Here is a 26,351-nt window from a genome sequence, read left to right on the forward strand (position 1 = left end):
ATTAATTGGCACCAGGGCAAACCCTTGATTCTCATAATAACTGTAAATATTTCCTGTACAAGGAATTCCAAATTCAGCCACAGGAACAAATGCTCAGCCCTCAGGGGCTCTGAGATTGCTGGCCTCCGGACATCTCGGTGCCACCTTTAGGACACGAGCAGAGCCCTGATGCATTTGTCCTGGGCTAGGAGTGCCAGAGCTGGGAGCAAACACCCACTGCAACAGCCTCTTCGGCCACCTACCACCATGCAACGTTGCGTCAGAATGAAACAGAGCAAAAATCACACCGATGTTACAGATGGAGACACCGCCGCTCTCGGCCTTGGTGATGCTAATTCTGGCTGCAGACTGGTAACCCAAGGAAAGAAATCTAACTTGATTTGGCCTTTCATGGAAATTTTCTCTGAATTAGAGACCACAGGCTGGGCCGGCTTTCTCGCAGCTCAAGACAAACTTCGGCTGTCTCGAAAATGTCTAAGCAGGCCCTTCACGCTAAACCTTGTGCATTCATGACTGAAAAGTGAGATCTGAACTAAATGATTCAAAGATGAAATGCAGTAATGATACCATACTTCATATAAACATCTATTTCAATGTTTATTCCAGAGTAAGCACAATAAAAGCAAATTCTTGTAAAAATTATAAGCCTCTTCTAGCTCTAATTCTTACAACCACACAATCAAGTTTATTCATGCTTTCCCTTTACTTATTGTTATTAAATAACCCTTGACATTAATTTTGTTGGCATGTGGTAATAAACACGAGACACATTCCCAAGAGAGCAAAGGAAAAAAACCACACAGTCCAGAGTATTCTGTGGGAAGCCAATTAAGACGCTGCCTCCAGGGCCTTGAGACCCTGGGCTGCAGAAATGGTTGCTGTGGCAACACACTCGCCTCAGCACTTCTGGCAGGCAGAGCCTGGCAGTGTGAGCAGGGCTCCCTCCGCCCAGTCTGGGTGCTGTTCTACAAAGTATATAGGGGATTAGAAATCCAAAGGAAAACACAACATTCCATACACAACTTCTTTTTAATATAACTTGGTGTTTTCTTTTATTCAATCATATAAATTTGAATGGGGTTTTCTGAATAAATCTTTTACTTAATTTACCTTTGGCAGAAGAAACAGTAGATTTCAAAACATTTAGCTTTTCATTTATATAGCTTTTCCTCTTTTTAAATTCTATAGCATGTTAGCATTTTCAAAGCAATACTCTTAAACAGATGTGCCTTTTAAAGTTAACTAGTAATGATTTATATTACAGCTTATTTAAGAATAATTACAAAGAACAGACTAGACATTTCTTTTAAAAAATACAATTTTTGGTCATATGAATGATTAATGTTCAGATTTCAAAAATAGAAAATGTCCTAAAGTGCATTTTACTTATAACTCCTTGAAATTATAGCCATCTGCAATGTAAACAGTACAGCAGAGAATACCAAACTATATTTTCATATACATTTAAATTTGTAGGATTAGGTACCATCTGTAAGTGTGTAGATTAAACCAGGGCACTTCCAACACGTGCTCCTGTGTCTACATAAACACTTTCCAGTGCAAACTTGAAGGCATCCTTTCTTACTCAGTCCCAACTTAATTTTCAACTGACAGAGCGGCCCCTCACTTCAGCAACGGAAACGCCACTATAAATACAATCTGACCAGTTTCTCAAGAACCCACTTTTGAAATTGACAACTGGCCAGCAGAATTTGGTTTTCTTTATTCTTTTTCACACACACACACACACACACACACACACACACACACACACACACACACAATGGTACGACACAGAGGTGGGCGTCCTGATCACCTGCAACATGGTCTTCAGTAGGCAGGGTGGGCAGAACGCCTTCTCCTGGCAAGCGGTGCCCGTGCGCGGGAAGCGCGAGGGCGGGCATAGGACGCACAGGCAGGCCGAGCCCACTGTCCCCCGGGGCAGACATAAAAAGTTAAAAACTAATGACGATCACAAATCACCAAGTGAGTCAGCACACTGAAGAGATGAATGATTTAGGGTCCTAAGTTCCCTGGTCCCTCCAACACGTCTAATATAGACAGCTTTGCGACATGGCCTCTGGAAAAATTATGATCATAAATGGCTACACACCATTGTTTGCTCTCTTCATACATGACCTTGAGAATATTGTGATTTAGATTATGCCTCGGGCTGAGCTCCAAGGCCTACGTTCATCCCTCAGTGAGGGGATTTTAGTGCAGATTTACTTAAGAAAAAAAATTAAAGTCTGGTAAGTTCTCAGATGGCTGAGAACACAGGTTCTCTCTTTTTCTCCCCCTCCTTCCCCACTACACTTCAGCTAAGAATTAAGCAAAGGCGTTTACATTTGGCTAGTGTGCGATCGAAACCGAGCCCTACGCCAGCTGCTATGGCACGCTGGCCTCGGTTCCCGCCTGACATTGCACTCTGGGACTGATGAAGTACAGTTGATGTTCGGGAACAAATTCTCTAGGCTGTCCACCCTGTCACATGATTTAAAAATCAGCATTAATACAGCTCCTGCTATTTCCCCCGTCCGCTGCAGGTGATCCAGTCCTACGGGATCCCAGTTCTTTATCAGCTGAGGAAGTCTTGAAGAAACACACTGTCAAATAGATGTTTGCACTGCCATTCCGGGCAGACACAGCTTCCATGTACCTGAGAGCTGACGGGGACACAATTCACACGACTCGGAAAAGGTGCAGCTCTGTGGAAAGGTCACAGAAATGGGCAAGGCAGCAAACAGGGCTCTGAAGCGCGTTCCCACTCTGCAGGGTCCAGGGAACAGTGACCTGCACAGCAAGTTTGCTCCAGGACTTCCTGAGCGGATTTTCATTCTGGTTAGACTGAGAATGGTCTCCTGCTTCTCTGTTACCCAGGGAAGAACAGTGCATGGTCTCTGCAGATGAGTGTGTCCCAATGTAGTGCCTCATCACTGCTAGTGTTAGTAAGCGTCCACTGCAGTGTCTTCACGTGCACATGAGCACAGGAATCTTGACTTTCCCTTACAAAATTCCTAAGTCAGGACAAGCTGCCTTCTTCAGTCTAGAGCCAATTCCAAAGGCCTGTAGGCAGAAGGGCTCCATCCTTCGCAGGTGCAGCTCTAAGGCTGCCTTCCAGTTTCTGCAGAGCTGCTATTTACCAGGGGGGCACAATCACCGTGTCATCAGCCCCCCTTCACTGCAGTTGGGGCTGCCCCCTCACATGGACTTGGAATCAGTGTCTCTCTTGCTGATGAGCACCTCCAAGAGCCTCAGTTTTGCCTTTATGTGCTTATATTCGTTGTACTCTCCAGCCATAGGAGTGCGGTCTTCCTTCTGGACGTTTCTAATGGAAACAAAGGGAAAGGGGACTGAGGATCATTGGCTGTCTCCTAGAGGACACTGTTCAGCAGGTGAATTATCAGTACGTGGGGACTTTGCAGCTTATCAACCTGCAGAATCAGTGTGGCCGAGTGTGGCTTGGTGTCAAGACTGGAGCTGGGTTTGCACAGGCAGTGAAGGACGCTTCCCCCCAAAGGCACTATGCGGCTGAGCTTTTATAGTTAGTCTAGCATCCTGTAGAATGATAATGAAAGACTAAGAAATGTATAAATGTCTTCTCTCTGCTGTTGGTGTATATGACTTCACATTAAGAATCTCCATACACTGAAATCCTTTATTTACACTTAATGCTTTCTCACTTTTTATTTTACTTAATGAACCATTAAATTTCTAACTAGAAATCAGTACACCATAATTTACAGGTTTTTTAAAAAAAACAGTTAATACTTCTAACTATTATACAATCAGTCTTGGAATTCCACAATTGAATCATATAATACTAGTAAGCCTTTATAGTTTACTGAGTAATTTCACATGCATTTTATATATTCACAAGTATTAATGGAGAGCTTATTGTCAAGTCAAGCACTGTGCTAAGTGGATCTGCCTCCACGATGTGTAATTTAACCACGAGGATGACGTCAGCGCGGGTCCCATCACCCACACTACACACAGGCTGAAAGCGGTCGGAAGGCAGTCCCATTGCAAAGCCGCTGCCCGCCATCAGGCGGCGCCGTCCTGCAGCTCGTTTCACTTTGAAATGCACAGGTAAAAGACATAAGACTTCTTTTTTATTCAAGAACAAATATGGGAAAGGGAAGAGCATGGCTTTATTATTTTGTTACATAAAGTAAAAAACATATTTATTTATGTAACATATTTAGGAACATATTTATTCCTGCCCTGCCTTGTTCAAGGAGATGATTCTAGTTTGCTTCTGGGCACATCTGTGAGGGAACAGGGCAGTGAGGTGGTGGAGCTCCAGGAGTACCCTCTGAGGGCTTAACTCTCCTCAGATACGGATAATGAGGTGGACTTCATGACATCTGAAGTCTCTCACGGTTCTAAACTTCTACCGTGATTGTAAGTTCCCATCAATGATACTTTCTGAATACTTGTGAAGTTTATAGAGTTCTGTATAGCTGCTTGTGTATAGGATACCTGTACATAACATGACTATGATTATATAAAATAAAAAAATATAGACAGATGAACCAAAAATACGCCTAGAAAGAAGACTGGAATTAAAACAATAGTCCTGGTTTGTCTTGGGGGATTATTATTATTTTGGGTATGATTTTTTTATCTGCCTACCTATATTTTCTAAATCTCTTACAACACATGAAAAAAGAAAAGCAAATATTTAAAGCAAATATTCAAATATCTGAAATTAATAAATCTTGAGAAAGTCATTACAGGACAAATCCAAATCAGAGATCCTAAAAATAAGTGTATACATTAATTGTAATAAACTGGAATACAACATATTCTACATGCCAAAGTTAATTTTTATGGTCCTTTTATTTCCAAATGCTTCTGAGAAGTAGGAAAGGGAACTTACTAAGAAACAATGCTTATACTGTTTAGATAATTTGGATTAAAATAAAATCAATTGAAAATGATAAAACTTCACTCCCAAGTAAGAGATTCGAATTGTTCCCTATTCTGTCCCCTGAAGGTGCTGCGGCTTGAGCCAGAAGTTCTATGTGCAGTCACTTGTGAACAGGGGAGACTATTTCTCAGCATAATGTTACATAAGGACTCCACTGTGCCTTAAAACTCACTGGAGAAAAGTACCCTATTAATCAGCTGGATTTACTGCTTCTTGTACATTTTTCATTCTCACTTAACTATCATCTTCGTGTTTAAAATGTGCTTTAAAGTTGGTCTGAAGGTTGTAGGTTATTGGTAAGCTGATTAAAATGGGCTTCAAAACCATCAAGATTTAGAGTCCTCCAGGAAAGAGGACTTTCTTCTTCTAGTTTCTTAAGACAAAATACAAAAGCAAATCAGTGCTGTTGGCTGGAAACTTAGCTTCAAGCTGATCATTTTAGATTCAAATTTGATGTGACAGGTTAGTTTTATAAATGTTAGCTCAGTCTGCATCGGCCTTGGACACTACCCAATAATCACTTTGTCCTAAAGGACCACACAAACCCCACCAGGTCACAGCCCACCTCAAAGGGACCCTGGGCACAAACGCCAGGACACGGCTGCAGGGAGGATGCAGAGCGGGTCCCACCCAGGAGGCCTCACGCAGACCTGAGAGAAAAGAAAAAGGGTGTGTGTGCAGAGGCGAGAGGGAAGGGAGACACACGCACTACCTTCCATTTTGCCTGAAGAAATTGTCTTCAAAATCACGAAGTTTCTTTCGAATCCTTTTCTTTTCTTCTCTCATTTCCTGAAGGTGTTCCAAGAGTTCTGGTCTAAAAGGGGGGAAAAAATCAATAAAGTTGAGTTAAATCTAAGTTGTCCTAAATGTAATGAATGTGCAACTTGATAGGGGGAAGCACGTCAATGCAAAAACTATTATGGAAACTGAGGGTCAGCAGAAATGGGGGTCTTCTGTCCCCTGTTTTCAGCTGTTGTTGACAACAGCTATGGCTTCGAGGGCTCCAGCAAGGCTCCTGCTCTGCCGAATGCTTTGGGCCTGTGAAGTCCCATGGTGCTTTTCTCATATTTTGATTTGAAAGAAAGAGATGACATCTATGCTCATTGAGTATTGAATGACGAGCCATGGAGTACAGAACTACACGATGCCATTTACAGAGACCGCCGGATGTTTACGTAAGGTCTCAGATGCTCCCTCAAGTAACAGAGGATGAAGCATATAAAAAAACTGAGCCAAAGGTAAAAAAAAAATACTGTTTATCCACACAGATGCATCCCAGGTAAGTCACTTCTATTTTATCGGCCAATTTAAGTACAAAGACTAAAATAATGTTTAGGAAAGTTATTTGCATCCAACCATTTTACCACCACCACCAAAACGACATACATTGAAGCAGCATGCAGATTTGAGAGTCTGGTGTCCTGACTGCATTTTGATGGCATTTTATCATCCATCGGGGAAATAAACCCATCAGCATCATCTTCAAATTGGTTGAGAAAGCAACGGGCGCTGAAATCGGTTTTCAGAGGGACTTCGAAGTCTGGCTTTGTGTTGCCATCGTCTTCTGAACCCTCCTCTTCTTCCTGGAGATACACAGCCACCCCAGCCAAAATCCGGTTACCTTTGCTGGTATTCTTTCATTACAAGTATCGCTGAACAATCTTTTAATTATCCAGATACCGTATAGTTTCTTCTACATCTACATTTAGCAACACTTAGGTACCTTATAGCTATATTATAAAACACCTATATGTACACAGTAAATAACACAAACTATATGTGACCACTCTATAAGGGAAAAACTATAAAAAATAATTGTACATAAAAATTAACATTTAAGGCTGAGAGTATGAAGAAACAACCATCATAATTTATACCCTCAGTCAAATGAAGCAAAAGAATCTAAAAATTCCAAGCTCTGGGACAAAGTAGAACAAAAATCCACTGCCTGTAGTGTTTTCAGGAATCCATGACTTGCATTTCTCAGAAAACGTTTTTTATTAAGCTCTGAACATTCTCAGAAATTGAACCATACAGCCTTTCTATTTAAGAATTGAGATTATAGAAAATTTTGTGGTTGCCTGACACATAAAATCTAAGGAAACTTTTGAGATGATCAAAACATTTATCCTTCCATAGGGCCATGACTGTATTTTTCGGCATCCAAGAGTTCAAGAAAAATGTCATATTCTCTGTCTTGATGATAAAGTAATTAGAAAAACAACAAAGTGAAATTAGTATTTCTAAGTGTCAATTCTAAAGCTATGTAAGGAAGGAAAAATAATATCAAGTTTAAAAGAAAGATTAAAAAAATTTTTTAAGTTAAAAATGACACTTTATATTCAATGTTATTTTGTATTAGTTTCGGGTATACAGCATAGTGAAAGAAAGATTTTAAAAGAAGTAATTTACTGCCAAAATGTATAGTCAAACTAGGAGAGAATATTCTAATATCTTAAAAAGTGAAAAAAGTTATTTAGGATACAGCTACGTGAACATCAGGAAGTACAACATCAATTGTCCTAGTTAAACTGAGTGGTTTCAGGGCCAGCGCAACAAATCCACCCCGGGAGGCAGGAGGAGTTACCACTGGTGGTCCCAGTACCCGGTGCATTGCCTGTGGTGGGCTTTCTTACCGGAAAGTTTGGCATGCTTATAATAGTGACTCTGAAGAGAAATAATGGGAACAAACAAATAAACAGAAAAAACCCAAAGGACTATTGGATAACTATAATGAAAGTCCTGTTATGATGGCAGCATTGGCAAAAACTAGGTGGCTTTTTCAGATTCTCTCCAGGGTAACTTCAGATCTTTAATCTCCTTCTTGGCCAATAGAAGCAAATGCTTCACTATGAACTTGTTAAATTTTAAATTATTAAAAACATTTTTAAAGTAACAGATTAAAAGTGACTTTTAAATTAGTAATTTAAAATTTCTTTTGCAGAAGAGGAAGTAACAGTTCCCATCTACATAGTTTTAATTTTTTATTTTTATCCTCGCCTGCGAATATGCTTTGAAAGGGGAGGGGACGGCGAGAGAGAGGGAGAGAAACAACGATCAGCCCCCAACCAGGGACTGAACGTGCACCTCAGGCATGTGTTCTGAGTGGGAATTGAACCCCAGAACCTTCGGTTTACAGGATGATGTTCCAACCAACTGAGTTATACTGGCCAGGGCCACCTATACAGGTAGTTTTCCTAAGACTTAACTGAGGTAATGTTTGTTGAGTGCCCAGTCAGGTACGGCGGCACACAGGCAGAGCGCCTCAGCCTGCCACTCCCTGCCTCTCTACCCTGAATGAGGAAGACCAGATGAACCACCTGACCTACTGCAAACTCCACCGAGGCAGAGATTTGGTGGCACCTGTCAGTGCACTGCTGTCCCCGAAGCTTAGCCAATGCCCACAAACAGCAGGTACTCAATGAATGTCTGTTACACGGTCTTAGAAATTTAGCTTTAAAAGAGAAATACAAACTACTACTAAGAGTTTTAAAGCTTGAGACACTTAAGAAAGGAATTCAGGTGTGTAGGCCTTATTGATTATACCCATGGTCCTGAGAAACATAATAACTGAGAATACGTTTTGCACATAGTGATAACTCAAGGTTTTTTGAGATGAAGGCAAAAAACCCCTATTTTCAATGAGCCGAGAAAATCATAGGAAAAAATGAAGTGGAAAAATAGATCTTCAAATTTTAAGACCATCACATATCTGTGAATATTGGGTAGATTCTAAAATTAATCAATCCACAGGGAGTATGAGCAATTGATAAACAGTGATTAGCACTGGCTCCTTAAAAACCAACCATGAAAGCCAACCGTTTTCCCTTGTTGGACAGGACAGGTAGAGTATCTGGCTTTCAGTGAAGAATGAGGTGAGCTGATCTACTGCAGGAAGCTGGTTGTGGAAATCTGTGCAGAAGGACGATGTGCTGCTGGTGTGGTTCTCGAGAAAAGCCTACAGCAGGCTCTTCACCAGACTCTGCCTTAGTCATTGCTTCAGTCACTTAGATACAGACACGAAAGGCATATTCACAAACGTGGAGGGATATAAGGGTGGGGACACCTGGTGTGCTGAAACACAAAATCTAGATTTACTGTATTTGATGAGGCTGGAGCAGAAGAAGGAAAAGTAACTAACTGGGAAAATTCGAGGTCCTATAATTAGGGTAGGAAAAGAAAAGCTGGATACATAGACAATAAGCAACCCCTGGGAAAGGAAGCTGGGGTTTGCGTAAGTGGGCAGTGAGGCAGGGCCACAGTCAGTGCCTCTCAACTGGGGCGATTTGGCCCCTCAGGGGACCTTTGGAAATGTCTGGGGGTGTTTTTGGTGGGCACAGCTGGGGAGGGGGTGGTAGTGCACTGTCAGCGTCTAGTGGGCGGAGGCCAGCCCCCAAACTTTCAGGAAAAAACCTTCTGTTTTAATTTTTAATTCAATTTATTTATTTGTTTATATTTAGATATTTGTTTTTTGTATTATAAAGGACTTTTATCATTTATTTTTAAACACATGGATATTGCTATTGCTTTCTAACATTGCACTTTTAACCCATAAGCATAAATAAAAGAATTAAAAACATTTATGCAGATAAAGAATTAGTACTACCCCTGTATAATGCGCATCCATATTTTTCCTTAAAAAAGTTGGGCAGAAAAGTGTGCACTATGTGTGGCAAAATATAGGTATCTGGCCCCCAACGAGTACAGCACTGAGGTTGAACATCTTCATGACACACTGACAGTCGTGTGTCACAGACTTGGAGAACCGGAGGGCCTCACTCATCCGATCCAGGTCAGGGTGAGGCCTGCATCCTCTGCCTTGCTGGTTAAACCATGTCTAGAAGAGTGAATAGTTTTGGGTATCCGTATTTAATAAGGATATAGGTGAACTGGTGTGTACATATAGAGCAGAGCCACCAGACTGCTGAGTGGCCTGGAACCCATATCATAGGAAAAATAGTAGAAAGAACATGGAGAGAAGTTTTCACAGCATGGGAGTGGGAGTGGCAGGTCAGATGACTGCAAATACACAAAGTGATCTCCTGCAAGAGGCCCTGGGCTCATCCCATGTCATTTCAGAGGGCAAAGCTGAGTAGAAAGTAGTACACAAGTTATAATAACTATGAACATAATTTTAATTATGTTCCTTAATTATAATATAGCTATCAAACTTGTTATATATTTAAAAATTACTTATTACATAATCACATTGGATTTTACTTTATTTCCGTAAACTTGTCAGGTTAAAAGATAGAAAAATTTCTTAGGGACAGTGTCTCTATTCTGTCAGTGAAGTTTTAGAGGAAATTTTTATGTTGGATTGGAGAACAGACTAGATGACCTATAGGATTTCTGGCCTAGAAATTTAGGAAGATTTAGGCCCTCAGATCTTGAGCTGGCTTTATTTCATAAATGGCTGGTTTCTTCCCAGAAACATTCACACTAGGGATGGTTAAAGAAAAAAAAAACCACTTAGATAAAATCTTCTTACCTGCACACATACCAAATTCTAAATTGTACCAAAATTGCCAAGAATTGGCACAACCCACTATGTGCTAATAAGTATAACCAATTAGAACAAAATGAACTGAAAGCACTATTTACAAAAGCAGTGTAATCATTGCAAAATTATCTGAAATTCTGACCACCCAGTGGGCCAGTAGAAGAACAATGGCCAAAATACACACGTGAAAGAAATCAACTAAGGTAAAGAATGACATTTGGAAGAATGTCCTCTTTTAAAAAGAGCATCATTAGTATGTCTTCCATTCATTTCTTGTTTCATGAGGCAATTATTAAGTGATATATCTTGGATGTGTTAAAAACCATATTTTTTATCAAGTAAGAGTTTTATCACATGATTCTAAGAGAATACCAAGAGATTCTGAGAAATATATTAATTTTCATATACACAACTGGCCAAATTTCTTCAATTACAATGATTTGATTTTTGTGTGAAATCACCAGCTAGACAACATGCATCTTCTTTCAAGTCTTATTATAGGACAACAGCTCTAATTTTTAAGACACAATACAGCACAGTCACCTACATTCACATGTAGAACATTTTCAAAAAACAAACTCTATTTAGAATAATATGAATAGTTAACACAATCATTGATAATACCTTAAAATTAGGTGTATAAAACATATAAGACACCTGAGAGGTAAGAAAAAAAATAAAGTAAATGAAAGAGAAACCTGTGTAGCTTCTAGTACCTTACTTCGGTTATGATGACAATAGGCAAGAAAATGGAGCCGTTTTCAACTGGCCTCCCTTTGTGGGAACCAGGCTCCCATGTTCCAAAATAATCTTTCCCAACTACAGTAAATGAATGACTGACCACCCCAGGCTTGGAACTCTCACAGAACAAGGACAAGGGAAGCTCTTAAAACTCACTTCTGCTTTGGGTTTTATTCCCCCTTCCAACTTAAACAATCACTGATAAAAAAAATATTGATGTTGACTTTTCATCTCTGGAGCCCTGCATAAGGCCATCCAGTCTGATCAGTTGTCCAGAAATGAAAACACAAAAGAGGCTGATTCTAGTCCAGGCCAATTAGGTCCCTACAGAGACACGCAGATCTGTGGGCACAGATGGTACTTCCCATTCTGGCAAAAGTAGCCACTGAGAATAAGGATTATTCATATAAGATCCACAATTACCTGGGAAATAAATCTGGGAATATGTTCTAGTGACTGCTGGTCACAGCACTACATTCACGGACCAAGCAGAGGCTGTAAAATTAGTCCTGAGGACAAAGTGTGCCAGGGAAAGGGGAGAGGAAGGAAGAGTGGGTGAAACTGAACCAGCAAATCTGTCAAAGGCAACTGTGACATCTGTCTATAAAATGATAAATTTTATTGTGTGTTTTCATACTGCCTTTGTTAATTTTGGTTTTTCTATAAACTCAGGAAATGAGATTTTTAAAAAAAGTTATGCAGTGAGCTAATTTAATAAAATTTTGAAATAAAGAAAAAATGGTTCTCCAAATAGGGGAAAAATAAAACCCAAACCAAAAAGACATTGCAAAAAGAAAAGAATCACCTCTGAAAACAAATAATAACAAAGTGGGGGAATGAAATGAAAGGGAGGAAATCAGCTAACATATAATATAAATAAAAAGGGATTGTTCAAATGGGTGATGTGCAGATTTGTAGGGGATGCTACAAGAAGCCACTGGGGAAGGGCCCATCACAACCCCTTCTGTTCCCAGGAGACACAGAGGGGATGGAGGGGTTTAGCAAGAGGCGAGCGGCTGGAGGTCTTCACCTTTATCTCCTTGAAGAAGGAAGCAGTTTCACCCTCGATAATTGGCTGCAGCAAAGGGCTTCTCCGCTTGCTGGAGGGGGAACCCTGCGACAGGTGTTAACAGGAGGTTACACTGGGAGCCCTTTCCCCTTTCCCGCCAGCTCCCGGCCTTCTCTGCCCCACCAGTATTTATTACTACCGTTTAGTGATATGCTCTAATCCTCACTAACAAAAATCCTCAGGAAAAGATCTTTTCAAGTTGCTCTACTTCAGGGCCTCTCCCCTCCCCGCCTCAAGCCAAGTAGCTCACGTGAAAGCAAGAACAGCACACAAGTACATTAACCAAACACAGAGGAAAGAGTCTGAGGAGAAACACCTGTTCTCCCACTTGCTTTCCGCCCCAATCACGGTCACTGTACACCTGAACGGTAATGAGCTTGAGCTATGGTGGCGTCAGCTCATCAAGTGATGCAAGGGTTTCTGACTTCCCTGTTTGTCCATTCACCCTGCTTAGGGACACTAAGTGTTCCTAACTGAAGAACGAAAATAAGTCCTTAGAATTCATCCTAGTATTGCTTAGTTACTAATTTATTCTGCAGGCAATTTCTAGACAAGGAGCTTTCTTTGAACGTGCCTGTGAAGTTTTTGGACCGTCTCTCATTCACATGAACACGTACACTGTGAGAAGACATTTAAAGACCATAGCTTAGGCCTAGAAATAAACAAGGAGATTTAAAGCAGGACTAGAAGAGCAACCGCCAAGGTGAATGTGCACGTCAACAAGGACGTATGGGAGGCTATGTGTGCTTAACTAAAAAGCCTAGAGCCAGCAGAGGAAGGCTTCAGGTCCCTGGGGATGAGAGGGAGGCAACTGAAACAGGATCCACACTGCACTCGTGGGGTGGGGAGGGCTTGGGCAGAGCGAGCTGCATCCTGAAAGGCTTCCCCAGAGCTGAGGGCAAGTTGCTGCTCCCTGCTCTTGAGAAGATAAAAACTTGGGCCCAAAGTGGCTCAGTATGTGGATGGCGGCTTCTGAGAACACCTCCACAATCGTCATCAGCTTCCTTCCCTTTCCACCTTGCACTTCTCTTTCCTCCAGAAAGAGAGGTCCTGCTCTCGGGAGTTCCTTAGCGGATTTCCCCCTGGATATGATCCCCAGGGGCTTACCCCTCCTGGGGGGCAGAGAAGGCTGCTGCTAACAGAGGGCCCCTGGGACCAGAGGCACCCCTGGGTGTGGAGAGGCCTGGAGCAAGCACGGCCCTGCCCCCGGCGCTCTGTCGGAGGAGAGGGTGGGGGAGCCAGCCCGGCACGCGGCAGGTGGGTGCACACCTGCAGATCATGACCCCCCCAAAAGAAAAAAAATACTATCGGCTGCAGGTTTGCTCAATTTTTGACAAATGTAACTTCAGAAGTCTCTGATAAATTCTTTATTCCTCAAGCTTGTAGGCCATAGCCAGTAATGGTACATTGAATTATTAAAGCCTATTCTTTCATGAGAAAGAAGGCTAGGGCCTTATTAATAACCAGGGACTATTCAACCAGGTAATTAACAGAGAAGTAGTGAACTCACAATGATGGGTATGGTGTTGGCTCGGGACAGGATCTGTTTGACCAGCCGGTACCTGTCATACAGTGGCTTCATAACCTGGCGTTCACTTCTGGTTACCTGAAAAGCAAGAACAAGAGAGCTGAGAAGCCTGCTGCCGGTGGTCAGGCTACCAGCTGTCCCAGCATGCTCTGGGCCTAGAGAAAGTACAGATGATCCAAATGAAATCTATTATTATAAAATTTATTACAACTGATTAACTTTATTCAGTCGATGTTTAAAATATCTACTTTAGCTGTAGATAACTCTGGGTATCACTCCATTAGCAGTATTGCATTTCCTAAATCGAAACTATACCCACTACTAGTTCCCTGTCTAACAGCCCTTAAGGTTCAGATTTCCCAGACAACTGACTACTTCTGAGTGCAGGGAAGAAGAAAGCATGCATTTCTACTTATCATGCAGTTTTGTGAAAAATTTTTTTATTTTTAAACTTTTTAAAAAAGATTTCATTTATTTATCTTTAGAGGGGAAGGGAAGGAGCGAGGGAGAGAAACATCAGCGTATGGTTGCCCCTCCTGTGTCCCTTGCTGGGGACTGGCCTGCAACCCAGTCATGTGCCTTGACTGGGAATCGAAATGTGAACCTTTGGTTCACAGGCCTGTGCTCAATACACTGAGCTACACCAGCCAGGTCCTGAAAAAAATATTTTTACACGTCTGCCTCCTCCACGAAATTGTTTTGTTCTTAAGGGCTAGATTTTGGCAAACAGTAGGTGTTCAAGGAACACCTGCTGATATAATATATTGGATTGATTCATTTCTGTATACCTAAAACCTGGCATAGCACTAAACATGTTCAAGCGACTGAGTCTTTGGGCAGGGAGGAGGAATCAAGCCCAACTCCCCGGTGGAGTGTTTGACATGGTATTTCAAGTTCTCATCATCTGCAGCTTCTCCTCTGTCCCATCATGCCTCAAGCTCCAGAGACAGAGTAGGTTGTCTCATGCGTCCTTGTCTAGTTCCCTCTGCCCTGCAGTGGCTCTGGTTTGGCAAATCCAGATAAAGAGCCACCCTCTCTTCAGCCTTTTTCCAGCATCTCCCATTCTGGAAGACCTGCTCATTCTCTCCTTTGGGTCACCGACTGCATAGCTTGTAATTTTACACACCCTTTGCTATAGACTGGATGTTTGTGTCACCTGAAATTCTTATGCTGAAACCTAATTCCTGACGTAATAGTCTTAAGAGGTGGGGCCTCTGAGAGGTGATTAGGTCATGAGGGTGGGATCCCATGAATGGGGTTGGTGCCCTTATAATATCCCTGTTGCTCCTTGCCCCCTTCTGCCATCCGAGGACAGCGAGGCGACAGCTGTCTATGCACTGGAAGGGACCCTCACTGGACACCAAATCTGTTCACAGACAGAGGGTCAGCTGACACTTTGATTGTGGACTTCCCAGCCTCCAAAATTCTGAGAAACAAATTTCTGTTGCATATGAGCCACTGAGTTCTGTGGTAGTCTATCACAGATGTTCCAACAGATGATATATTTTTACACTCTTCAGTTAAACTATTTGTTGACATATCTGTCTCCTATTTAGACTATATGCCCCTTGAAAGCAGGAGTTTGTGCTTTGGTGTCCCTGGCAACCATTTCAGTGGCTGACATAAAAAGTATATTCCATAAATTTCTGCCAAATGAGTGACTGAATACGTCAAACATAATTAGTATGCCACCTCATAACTATGCATGCATTTCCCCTGCTTACTCGGATGGTGAATGAGATGGAGCATCAGTTACAAGACTGCTGCTCGTCCATCGCACACGTAGTAAGGCAAGAGTTGCAGAGGTAAGGAGGGGCGAGCAGTATTGGTTCTGACCATTTCTTTTAGCGGCCTTTTGGGCCTTCAGCTTTGAAGCAACTCTGGATTATGCATAAGTGAATTATCCTTTGTTGCCTTTCTTACTTGCCTTTCTCAAAGTGAACAACAATAAATGAACTTGGGACAAAATTCATAAGCTAGTATAGGATCCTGTCAGTATGCAATAACATTTTATGGATTTGTTTTCTACCATCAGCAATAATAACAATCAATTATCTCTATCTCTTCCTGTTATCACAGCGGAAGATGGCATTTTTCCTGCTTCTACCATACCAAAAAGAGTTTTAATATCACCGTTTCATTAAAAAATGACTGTCAAAAGTAGAAGAAAATTTGGCAATTATTTTATATTAAAAACTCCTGAAGATCAAATGGCAGGTGTTACTGCTATACGCCCACTGCAGTGGCCGAAGTGGAGGGCACCAGTGAGAATGCTGGACATGGGCACACTCACTGCCACAGAGCGTTGAGCCCGTGGGAAGCTGTTGGGAGCAAGTACTGAAACTGCACATATGACCCCATTCCATTCTAAGTACATAGCAAACCACTATGGAGGTTCACCAAAAGACACGTAAAAATGTTCACAGCACCACTATTGTAACCCCAAACTGGAAACCATCCACATGGAGAACGGATAAGGTACATTCCCCAAACTGACCACCACGCAGCAGTGTGAATGAATGAGCCACAGCTATATGCAACTTCTTGGGTTAACCCAACAAAAATAAAGCTGAGTAAAACAAACCAGATGCCAAAGAACATATATTTGTAAGATCCCACTTATATAAAGCTCAAAAATAAGCAAATCCAATCTACAGTGTTAGAAGTCAAGACAATGGCTTTCCTTGGTGGGGTGGGAGGTCTTGCTCTGATGGGAAGGGGACACGAGAGACATTCCGGGGGACGGGTGGTAACATTTTGTGTTTTGATCTGGATGCTGGTTGCCTGGAATTGTGTACTTCATGAGAATTCATCGAGACATATAATCTGTGCTCTTTTCCGAATTTATGCTATCCTTCAAGGACAGTAAAACAACATCCACAGATAAGTCTGAAGAACAGAGATGGAGTGGCTAGCACCATTTTCCAAGTTAGGTGACAGAATTTAGGACTGCACCACCTGGAACCGTCTTTTCAAAACAAGGTGCGTGCATTACGTGTGTTGCTGATAAGGTTAAGGCACATCTTAATTGTCAGCATGTGTCATGTGGTGCGACCTAATGTGCAAGATAAAGAAGAGATGGTTTGTTTGGCCAGAAGACATACTAAAAATAAAAGGGAAAAAGAGAAGAAGCCTGCATTTTCCCATTGTGAACCAGTCCCCTGTCACTAGTTGCTGGCAGAAACATCTCTGGCTTATAGAAAACAACTTGGCTGGTAAAATCAGCCAGATATGGCAAATTTGACAGAAACCAATCTCCTTTCTAAATTTTTGTTCAAAAACCCCAAATTTCTAGGTGGAGTAGATGAAGAGGGTCACTGGTTGAATTCTGTGGCTCAAGACACTGACATTTAAATGATCTATGAATTGCTCACGTTTTAAATTAATGACCTGCAGGAACTAATCACCTGCAAATGACCTAATTCAGTTTGTAACTACAGAGAGCTGAAACTCATCATGACTCCACCAAAGTTAATGATAGCCTTTGATAAAAGTATCTAAACACCAAAAATACCAAAGATCTTTACATTTGAGATGTGAAGTATACTAATACTACTTGAAATTATATTAGAATTATTTTCAAAATATATATATGAAGCCAAAGGGTTGCTCCCACTACAAGTTAATACAGGTTTCTCCCATCTGCACTTGTCAGTGCTGGGTCTTTGAGCAGAGCCGAAGGCTAATCAACAGTTACATCAACAGAGCAGGGCCTTGGCTCAGCTGTCACAAAAGGGTGGGCAGATGCTACTCGGACCATGGGAAAATTGTCTGGAGGCCACACTCTTACTCTCGGGCCATCATTCATCAGAGATTCTGCTCCTCACTAAGAATAGGCCTTTGAAAGAGCGGATGGATACTTCTGAGTCATAAAACTGCTGGCAGGAGAAGACAGATGAGATAGATTCTTATAACTGGTGCATTCTTGGCCCATGGTTTGGAAGACAGCAAGTCTCTCCTCTTCATTAGCAAGTAAGGATAGTAGGCTGACCACGCAAAGATCAGATAACCCAACACAGCAGTTAACCAGAGGAGAGTATGCATACAAGGCTTTAGAATTTGCATTTAAATTTGAACACGGTATGTTCAGTATCATGTTAATTCCCAAGGTTTTAAAACATAAGATTAAAATATACCAGCGAGGAAGAGCCCCCACCCAGAAACTCTGAGGAAGCACCCGGTCCTCTGTCCCACAACACTGCCGCCCAGCAGTGGCTGCAGCCACCTGCCGTGCTGGACTCTGTGACATCTTCTGATGAGATCCTTGCATGTTGAAAAGGACACGCTTTAGTAATAATTAGTAGGAAATACGTGCCAGTGTGTAAATGAGTGGTTTTTTTGTTTTTCGTTTTTATAAATGTCAGTCTGTTGGTACACTGCCCCATTAAAGCAAACAGCCTTAAAAAAATGTACAGAATTGTCAGATAATTGTTTTGGCTGGTGATTTGGAGGTAGTGTTCTTTTAAATCAGAATCAGTAGACTCAGCAAAAATTCATGAACTATGAGCACCTGTTTTTCTAAAAAACCTGGGGTTTGGAATGATAGTTTAGAGCTGGAAGTACGTGTATTTTTCTTTTAAGAAGAGTGTTACCCAAATGTTATTTACAGTCCAGGGTCCATGGCAACACCATGGATCTGAGAATGAAATGTTCACTCTGATTTTTAGACTGGCCAGATATCAAATGGACTCTGCTTTTTCTGAGGCTGGAGCATCATGTTCCAGGGAGAGGCAGACAGCCTGACCCGGGCCCAGGAATAAATGACATTCAAACTTCCTAGACCATTTGTTCCCTGACCCATGAGATGCTAGAATCTGACCCCAAAATGTGTTCTTCCTTCACCGGAAAGAATGATGAAGAAGGGATAATAGAAAGATAGGGCCAAAAACTAAAATTTCACATTCCTAATTATAAGAGTGCTAAAAATGTGTATTCTTTCTACTGATTTAATCACTTAAGAAATAGGCCACAATGAGCAGAACATGTAATTGTAACAGAAGTGACAACTGTCCTTTATATGGCAATTCCCTCTGCTCCCAGCAAAGACCCTATGCCCAACTTCTGCAGTGTCAGACATTCTACAGATAAACATATGTGTGTCTGTAATGTCACTCAGAATCCAGGACAACCTGTAACAGATATCTTTTACACAGGCAAAGCCTGGAGGCCCTGAGGAGTTTCCTAAGTAGCCCAAAGTGACAGGGGCTAGTCTCAGTAGAGCTGGGCTCAGAATCTAGTTGATTCTCATGCCCGCATATTGCCATGGTCCAGGCAGAATGAGTCTTTGCCCAACTCAGAGCAGCAAATACCGTGGCCTGCAACTCCCTGAACTGGCTTAAGGTTGAGTCTAGAACACAGCTGAGATCTCGGGGCCTCAGGCAAGGAAGTCTTTGAAGGAGTCTATCAATGTCACGACCTGAATCCATAAAATGAAAATAAGGAAAACATACTAGTCCCGTGTCTTTCACCCTGGACTGTCTGGTGGCCATGTCCATCAGGGGAGACTTAAAGGCTCTGAGCTTACTGTGAGAAGTTCAGTTTGATCTGTACAAGTTCTGAAAACTCCAGTACAACTTTGTCCTCCAGAAGGACGAAGTTTCACAATATATGTGAGTTCCAGTGCATTCACTATTTGGTTCAATGCCTTTAAAAATCCAAAACAAAACTTGGTTTGGAAAAAAAACTTGGCTTGAAACATGACCAATATCCCAAAGCAACAGTATTTTTCCACAGCAGAGACAGGCCAGCAAAGTCAATCATCATCAGCACCAGCTTCTTCTTTTTCAAACTTAACCCCGATAAATTCAGAACTAAAATACCATGGAAGAGGCATGCTACAGATAGTTTATTGGGCACATGCTGGGTCGGTCTGATATTACTTGCTGAGGATTAGGATCTTAAAACCTAGAATCCCTGCCCTCACAGACCTAGTGCATTGTTCTACAAGCTTCTTTACTTAAAATAGCCTATTTTAGATGAAAAGACTATCTCCACTATATAGCTATGCTGAAATTGGAAAAGAAACGCATGTTTTTTTTCTTGCTATATAAAAAACCCTTCAGTGAACATAAACTTCATGCTTTCTTTATATCTGCTCTTAAAAGTTTGTTTTACTGGGTTCTTGACAATATTCTGAACTGGTTACTGACATGGATATTTGATTATAAGTTCCTTAGGGAGGAGAGAAGCCTAACATGCTACTGTTTTTCTCCAAACTAACAACAAACATGCAATAAACACTTGCGGAATAACAAATTTCCCCAAATGCTCCTTGTTATGAAAAGGCAAAGCCATGTTTTGGATTCCTCATACTTTTGGTTCTAGATAGCAGCTGGAACTTCTCCATGGACAAACACTGGTTGCAACTGCACTGCAGAGAGACTGAGTTTAAGGGCAGGTTACTCTAGTTAAGCACATTTATTTTAGGGATAAGAATGCCTGGAGCCAGTGTCCGCTTGTGGAGGCAGACCTAGGGACAGGGGAGTCTCCGTGCTCTAGGGCTCTGTGCACCAATTTCCATCTCCCTCAGCACTCCCCCCTTGAAGCAGGACACTAGTGACTACATTTTAGGTCTAAACTAACTTTTCTTTGGAACTCAAATTTAGTTTCTACTAGGTGGTGAAACTCTTATCATGGGTTTAGCCTTCAGAAAGCTTAGTTTTTGTGAAAACATAATAATCTAAGCATCAAGGAATCTTATTTGCAAAATCCTGAACACAGAAGACCCATTTCTAAAGCTAGATGATCTACCTCAATCAGAAAGAAAATTCAGCCTGGCTGGTGTAGCTCAGTGGATTGAGCACAGGTCTGCGAACCAGAGGATCGCGGTTCAATTCCCAGTCAGGGCACATGCCTGGGTTGCAAGCCAGTTCCCTGCAGGCCATTTCCCAGCAGGGGACGCACTAGAGGCAACCATACATTGATGTTTCTCTCCCTCTCTCCTTCCCCTCTAAAGATAAATAAATAAACAAACAAATAAATAAATAAATATTAAAAAAAAAAAAAGAAAGAAAGAAAGAAAATTCAGTACATTCACGTACCGGCCGTCCATGAATGCTTTCATAATATAACAGAGCTTTTTGCAGCGCCACTTTCTCATTTGCAATCTGGTCCTTGGTCATGTCCTGAGTAAACACAAGGAAAGAGAAATGAAAAGGGGAAACATTTGTGAACATTCCAATTTCTTGTTTTTTTTTTAGTTCAATAACAAGAATAGTAAGATTAAAAAGAATCCTCACACAACAGCTCTTGCTAGCTCTATGCAAAGCTTGCTTAGGACTTAGCTATTCCTGACTCCTTGCTAGGCATAAGGAGAGCACAGCAGAATCCTCATCCACTTGCTTGCGGCAGCAAAGTCATGTTGAATGCTGAGGTAAGCAAGGCTGTGAGACACATGAGGCTTAACTTAATGGCCCAGGTGATAACCACAGTTACAGGTTACACAGTCCCAAAGGTCTGCTGAATAACAAATTGCCTCAAATGCCTCCAATAATTTTTCCACATCAGATAGTCACCAAACTGTGATTAAGCTAAACGAATTTACTTTGCAATCTGTACAAAACTTTGCTGCTTTTAATTTTAAGTCCAAAATCAAAGTAGCTACAGTTCAAACACTCTGAAGTTGTTTGATCTGTGTCTCTAGACATCTAACAGTATGGAAGATGAAGGTGCAGGAGGTTTTAAAAGGTGTTACTCCATCACTCTTCCCATTGGAGTCCATGTGGCATGTCTTATGTTTCTTATGTCTTAGGTTAACTGGAATGGTTTGGGGTTAGCAGTTAGCTTGGGGCTTTCGCCAAATCACTACACCTTAATGTCCTCAGGACGGCTGGTTTCCGCCCGCTTCTCCTGGAGCTTCCTCTGGATAGAGTCCAGTGTGGCTTCAATGCTGGGCTTTATTGCTTTGTCTACCACCTCTTGCTTCTTCTCATCCTCCCTCTCAAGTTGGGAACCAAAACTCTTGGGGAGTGTGTAGCTTCGCTGCCGCATCCTGGGGGTTAGGTCCTCTTCAGATATCTTTAGTTTGGACTCTAGTCAGAAAGATTTGGGGGTGGAGATATATGAGAATTGACGTCTGCTGAACTCAAATTGTTTTTCTATGATGTTAATAACCACTTAGCTCTGTCTTTCTTATTTTTCAGCAAGTGTCTAATTATAACATTAGTTGAAATCCCTGGGTTCTTATATGAAACCTGAGAAAATGATAACGCCTTCTTGGATTATCTGGACAGTTTCCCTAATGCTCACTCCTGAGAAAGCTTTAGTTATTTAACATCCACACTTTAGCCACGCCAACCTGTTCATAATGTGGCCGATGGGTTCCTATACTTGTTCTCTTAGTGTTTAAAGCTAGTTACCAATCTAGTGCCCAACCGCTGGTCAACCTTTTCTGAATGACTTGTATATCTCATTTTGGAATTATTTTTACTTGTATTCAATTTAGTTGTTTAAATGACTCTATCACCTAAAATTCAGCAATCTCTTTCAGGGACAGGGACCAAACCCTTTTCAGTCTTATCCTTGTGTCTCTGTCTCTTCTCACACCACAGGAAATAGGGTCTTGGATTAAACAGGTACTTAATGAGTACTAAATCAAAACCATCATCCTTATATTAGCAATTTAGGGAAATGCCACAGAATTTGCATCTTAGCTAATCTGGGTGACTCTGTGACTGGGAGCACGGGAAGACACAGAGGAGGTGTCCCCTGAATGCTTGGAGCACTGGGAAGCAGCCGTCAGGAACTTGTCTGGAATATTTTAGCAGTGGCACTTGGCGTGAGGTGAGAGCAAGGATTCTACACATGGCTAGTTTTATAGAAACCATGCCATAGGTCTAGAGCTTTACCTACCTTTAAGTTGTTTCCGGAATCTGGCAAGGTCATTTGTCCATTTCAGAACCTCCGGATTGGCAGCCTTGTCGCTGTGGGAGGGCTGAGAAAAGGAAAACTAGGGTAAATTTTTGGAATTGGGGCAGGAAAAAGGAGTGTCTGATGCTCAGTTTGTTTTAAATAGGCAAGAAACATTGAATCCTACTGGAATAAGAAATCCACCATGACCAATCAGGACAAACTTCACTAGTTTAATTCCATTATCCTTCTTTTCATCTGGTTATTTTTGATGTTTTTAAAGAATTCCTCAGAGGCAGAATGCTGGATTTTTTATGGTCACGGACATGTATGAGGCCCACGGATGGCCCCATTCCCATTATTTGTAGAGTTCAAGCTGTCAGGCTAACATAGTACAAAGCAGAGGGTATATCACATTTTACACCAGAACCACCTTGAAAAAGGCCTCCTTGCCATTGTTGTAGAAAATACTAAGGATAGAGCTGAGAGTAGAATGAGGTCAGTACTAATGAAATTTTAGAAGATAATGGTGAATTAAGTTGTAGCAAACAAAAGACCTCATTTAATGACTTTTCCCATTCTGGCTCACTGATACATTTACAAAGCACACAACAAAGTGTTTGATTTATTTGTAAGAATACACTTGTTCTAGGAGAATGCTGATATATGAAGTTTGGGGTTTATCAGCATTCACTACTCAGTTTTTACTGCCTTTCCACTTTGAGACTCCTGGAAATCTCCCGTGACCTTGATCATTTATCTCAGCTGCGGATCCAGGAGAAGCGGCACTTACTCGGTACTTCCTCTCTTCTTCAAACCTGTCTTCAAATTTTCGGATTTTCTTTTTAAGGCTCTGAATCCTCCGTGTGAGCTGGGCAGGTGTCAGATCCTCGTGTTCGTCATCGTAGGACCCCAGGGAGGAGCTCCGTCGCCTGTGAGGGACACACTGGAGTCAGCTCCCCCAGAAGGCAGCAGAAGCAATGAGGATAGACGGGGAGGGTGCAATTGGTCTCCTTGCTCTTGGATAAAAGAAATTTGACTCCTAATTGATTTTGTGATTCCAGCTCTCTATGTCTCAGCCATTAAATGGGTCTGATCTTCTCTAGTTCACACTTAGAATTCACAAAGTTAGGACTGAAATGTCTGCTGTTGACTTCAAAGTTAAATTTGAGAGAGCTTTGGAGAGGAGGTGCAAATGGAAATTTAGTATGTGATACTGCAGTTGGGCCACAGTTCAACCGAAAAACTACAATGGAGCCTGTGTCCTAGGAGCGAGAACTTTAAACATGTTTCATCACAGACTCATAACTTAATTAAGAAAAATTATTGGCCATCAGCGATACCATCCTAAAGATGATGGATATGCTTATCAGCAACAATCAGAAACACACCTCATGAAAGAATGGGAATTGGGGGGAGAAGGAGGCACTTCCGTGTCATCCAGGTATTGCCTACTCTGCCCGTAAGTGTAGAACCGAGGAGAGAGCATGGGGTCGCTGTCTTCATCCAGAAGCTGACGGATGAGGCGCCCGGCCTGTGGGGAGAGGCGTGCTTCGTCGGAGTCCATGTTCTCCTGCTGCCATGAGGGCAAAGCAGGTGTGGGCTCTGGAAAGTAATGAGGGTAAGAGGTCAACACTGTTCTTTAAAGCACAATTGTTTGCCAAGTTTCCTGAAAGTATTAGGAGACATTGAATTTAGGAGGCCCGCTATGGTTTCTCATTTTAGTTTCAAGATTCAGATTAGGGACACTATGCCCCAACCAGAATCTCCAAATTATCTAACGGCCATCATCCACCTTCTATCTCCATCCTCACTTGCTTTCAAAAGAGAATTTGCTAGGGCTGCCCCGAGGAACAGCCTTGAAGGAGGCGTGCCAATAGTGTAGGCTTCTGACTTTCCACTGCTGATTACTGACAAGAACTTGTCCACCTGAAGGTATTATGCAAAAGAAATGCTAATGAGTCAGGGAGGGAGAGACTTAGGATCACGGCTAATCATTCATTAATGTATAAAACTCCAGCTAAGGCATCACATTAATCATGTGCAAGTTTGCACCTTCCGTTGAGGTTTAGTAGGCTGTTTTGTGCTTCTGCTTAGTGTGTTGGGATGAGCACGTTTGAGATGCATGTTTTACAGTTGAAAGTTCAGAAGCTGCTCGAGTGCAGTTAAAGTAAGAAGCATATATAGCTTAGTCAAAAAGAGAGAAAAGAAGAACATCTTATATAGGACAAATCTGTATAAATTATCTCAGATAATCTTGAAAAAAAGAAATACTGAGCACAAAATCCTGATTTGTGATTTCAGGGAAGAATAGGGTGATATTTATTTCTATTTACTGCAAGACCCACTTCAATGTATTCCTTTCCTTATTAAAAAAATCCTATCTAGCATTTTAAAGATAGATTTCAGATGATGTAGGGCACTTCATTTCTAATACTCTGTACATTAACAGAAGTTATGCTTTCAATACATTTGTGGATTACTATGATTTACACAAGACTAGGATTGGCCAAGATTTTAAATTCTGAGATTCCCACAGTTTGAATCATGAAACAGTTGTTACTTCAGCTATCAAAGTATTCATAAAAGCTACAAAATTATCTTAAACAAGTGCTTATTCAGCATTTTATTTAAAAAGATCATACTCTAATCACAGAACATTAGAGCTGGTTGAACCTGCGTACATCCAATCTAATCCAGTGATTGTTCAGCTTGGCTGCACAGGGATCTCACGGGGGCATATAAGCAGCTCCCGCTATACAGGTCCTCACCCCGCCCAATCACACAGGGTTTTTAGATGAGGGCTCAGATGTACACACACACACACACACACACACACACACACACACACCAGCTGCACCAGTGATACTGAATGCAACCAGTTTTGAAAACCATTGATTCAACCCAACAGATTACAGATAAAGAAACTGAAACCCAGAGCAAATACCTCATCAATGACAACGGCTGAGACTAGAAACTAAATCTCCTGACTCTAGGACAGTGCTTTAATTTAGAATGTGCCAGGTGCTTCAATAACAAGACTATCTGGGATTTTTAAAGACCCCACTGTGTAGCAAGAGATATAAGCACATTAATAGAAAAAAAATAACCTCATGTGGAATGAGGTCCATAGGCGCTCAAGATTAAAAGAGACTCAAATTATCTGGGAACACAAATAATAATATAAATACTTTGAAAACAATGAAAGCAGCGTTGAAGACAGACTCTTGCCTACTGAGTCTCAAAAAGTGGCAGAGAAAGTGCTGGCACCTTGATCTGGCTGCACCTGGAGATGCACGCGCAGGGGTCGCCTCATCATCCGTAGGAGCTATCTGCAGCTCCTCCTCAGTGTCAGGGCTCAGAGACGAGCGGCTCAGAACGGCCGACAGAAGAGTAAAAAATGGATGGCGAAGGCAGGGGCGGAGAGGGAGAGTGGAAAGTTATCCCTAAAAAATGGTAAAGACGTAGTGTTAAGCTGCAGTAAATGGAACTTTTAAGCACCAGACTGCATCTTTTATTTCGTGATATTTCATACAACAGCAGTAGTTTTCCACGAGGACTAAAGTCAATGGAGCCAGGACAGCGAAAGGGTTAAGGTGGTTTGAACAGAAATGCAGCAGGCAATAACCTCACTTCAGAGGGGCAAAGGAGCAGAACGGCCAGCGGGGAGGGCAGGGTGGCTTATCGGGACAGCCGGCAGCGACAAACAGTCTGGTGTTGACATTGG

At 41.7% G+C, this 26,351-nt stretch overlaps 1 protein-coding gene across 11 annotated transcripts in view; it reads right to left on the reverse strand.

Annotated features, from left to right (window-relative positions):
• Positions 1 to 1,737: 1,737 nt before the first annotated feature.
• Positions 1,738 to 26,351, reverse strand: part of FAM13A (family with sequence similarity 13 member A) — a 291,012-nt gene continuing 266,398 nt past the window's right edge. For 10 of the 11 annotated variants that reach the window (XM_053666331.1, XM_053666326.1, XM_053666329.1 and 7 more), the window contains 10 exons: positions 24,016 to 24,229; positions 23,418 to 23,556; positions 22,628 to 22,709; positions 21,587 to 21,807; positions 20,818 to 20,901; positions 13,760 to 13,855; positions 12,211 to 12,294; positions 6,323 to 6,519; positions 5,649 to 5,750; positions 1,738 to 3,328 (listed from right to left, as the gene is read on the reverse strand). In XM_053666331.1, coding sequence (XP_053522306.1) covers positions 3,202 to 3,328; positions 5,649 to 5,750; positions 6,323 to 6,519; positions 12,211 to 12,294; positions 13,760 to 13,855; positions 20,818 to 20,901; positions 21,587 to 21,807; positions 22,628 to 22,709; positions 23,418 to 23,556; positions 24,016 to 24,229 — 1,346 coding nt within the window. In that variant the 3' untranslated portion in view covers positions 1,738 to 3,201. The remainder of the gene's footprint in view (positions 3,329 to 5,648; positions 5,751 to 6,322; positions 6,520 to 12,210; positions 12,295 to 13,759; positions 13,856 to 20,817; positions 20,902 to 21,586; positions 21,808 to 22,627; positions 22,710 to 23,417; positions 23,557 to 24,015; positions 24,230 to 26,351) is intronic. The other variant, XM_053666328.1, reaches the window with a different exon arrangement.

The sequence above is a fragment of the Artibeus jamaicensis genome, unplaced genomic scaffold, assembly GCF_021234435.1.
Source record: "Artibeus jamaicensis isolate MK-2021 breed Jamaican fruit bat unplaced genomic scaffold, CSHL_Jam_final contig_452, whole genome shotgun sequence".
Classification (NCBI taxonomy): domain Eukaryota; kingdom Metazoa; phylum Chordata; class Mammalia; order Chiroptera; family Phyllostomidae; genus Artibeus; species Artibeus jamaicensis.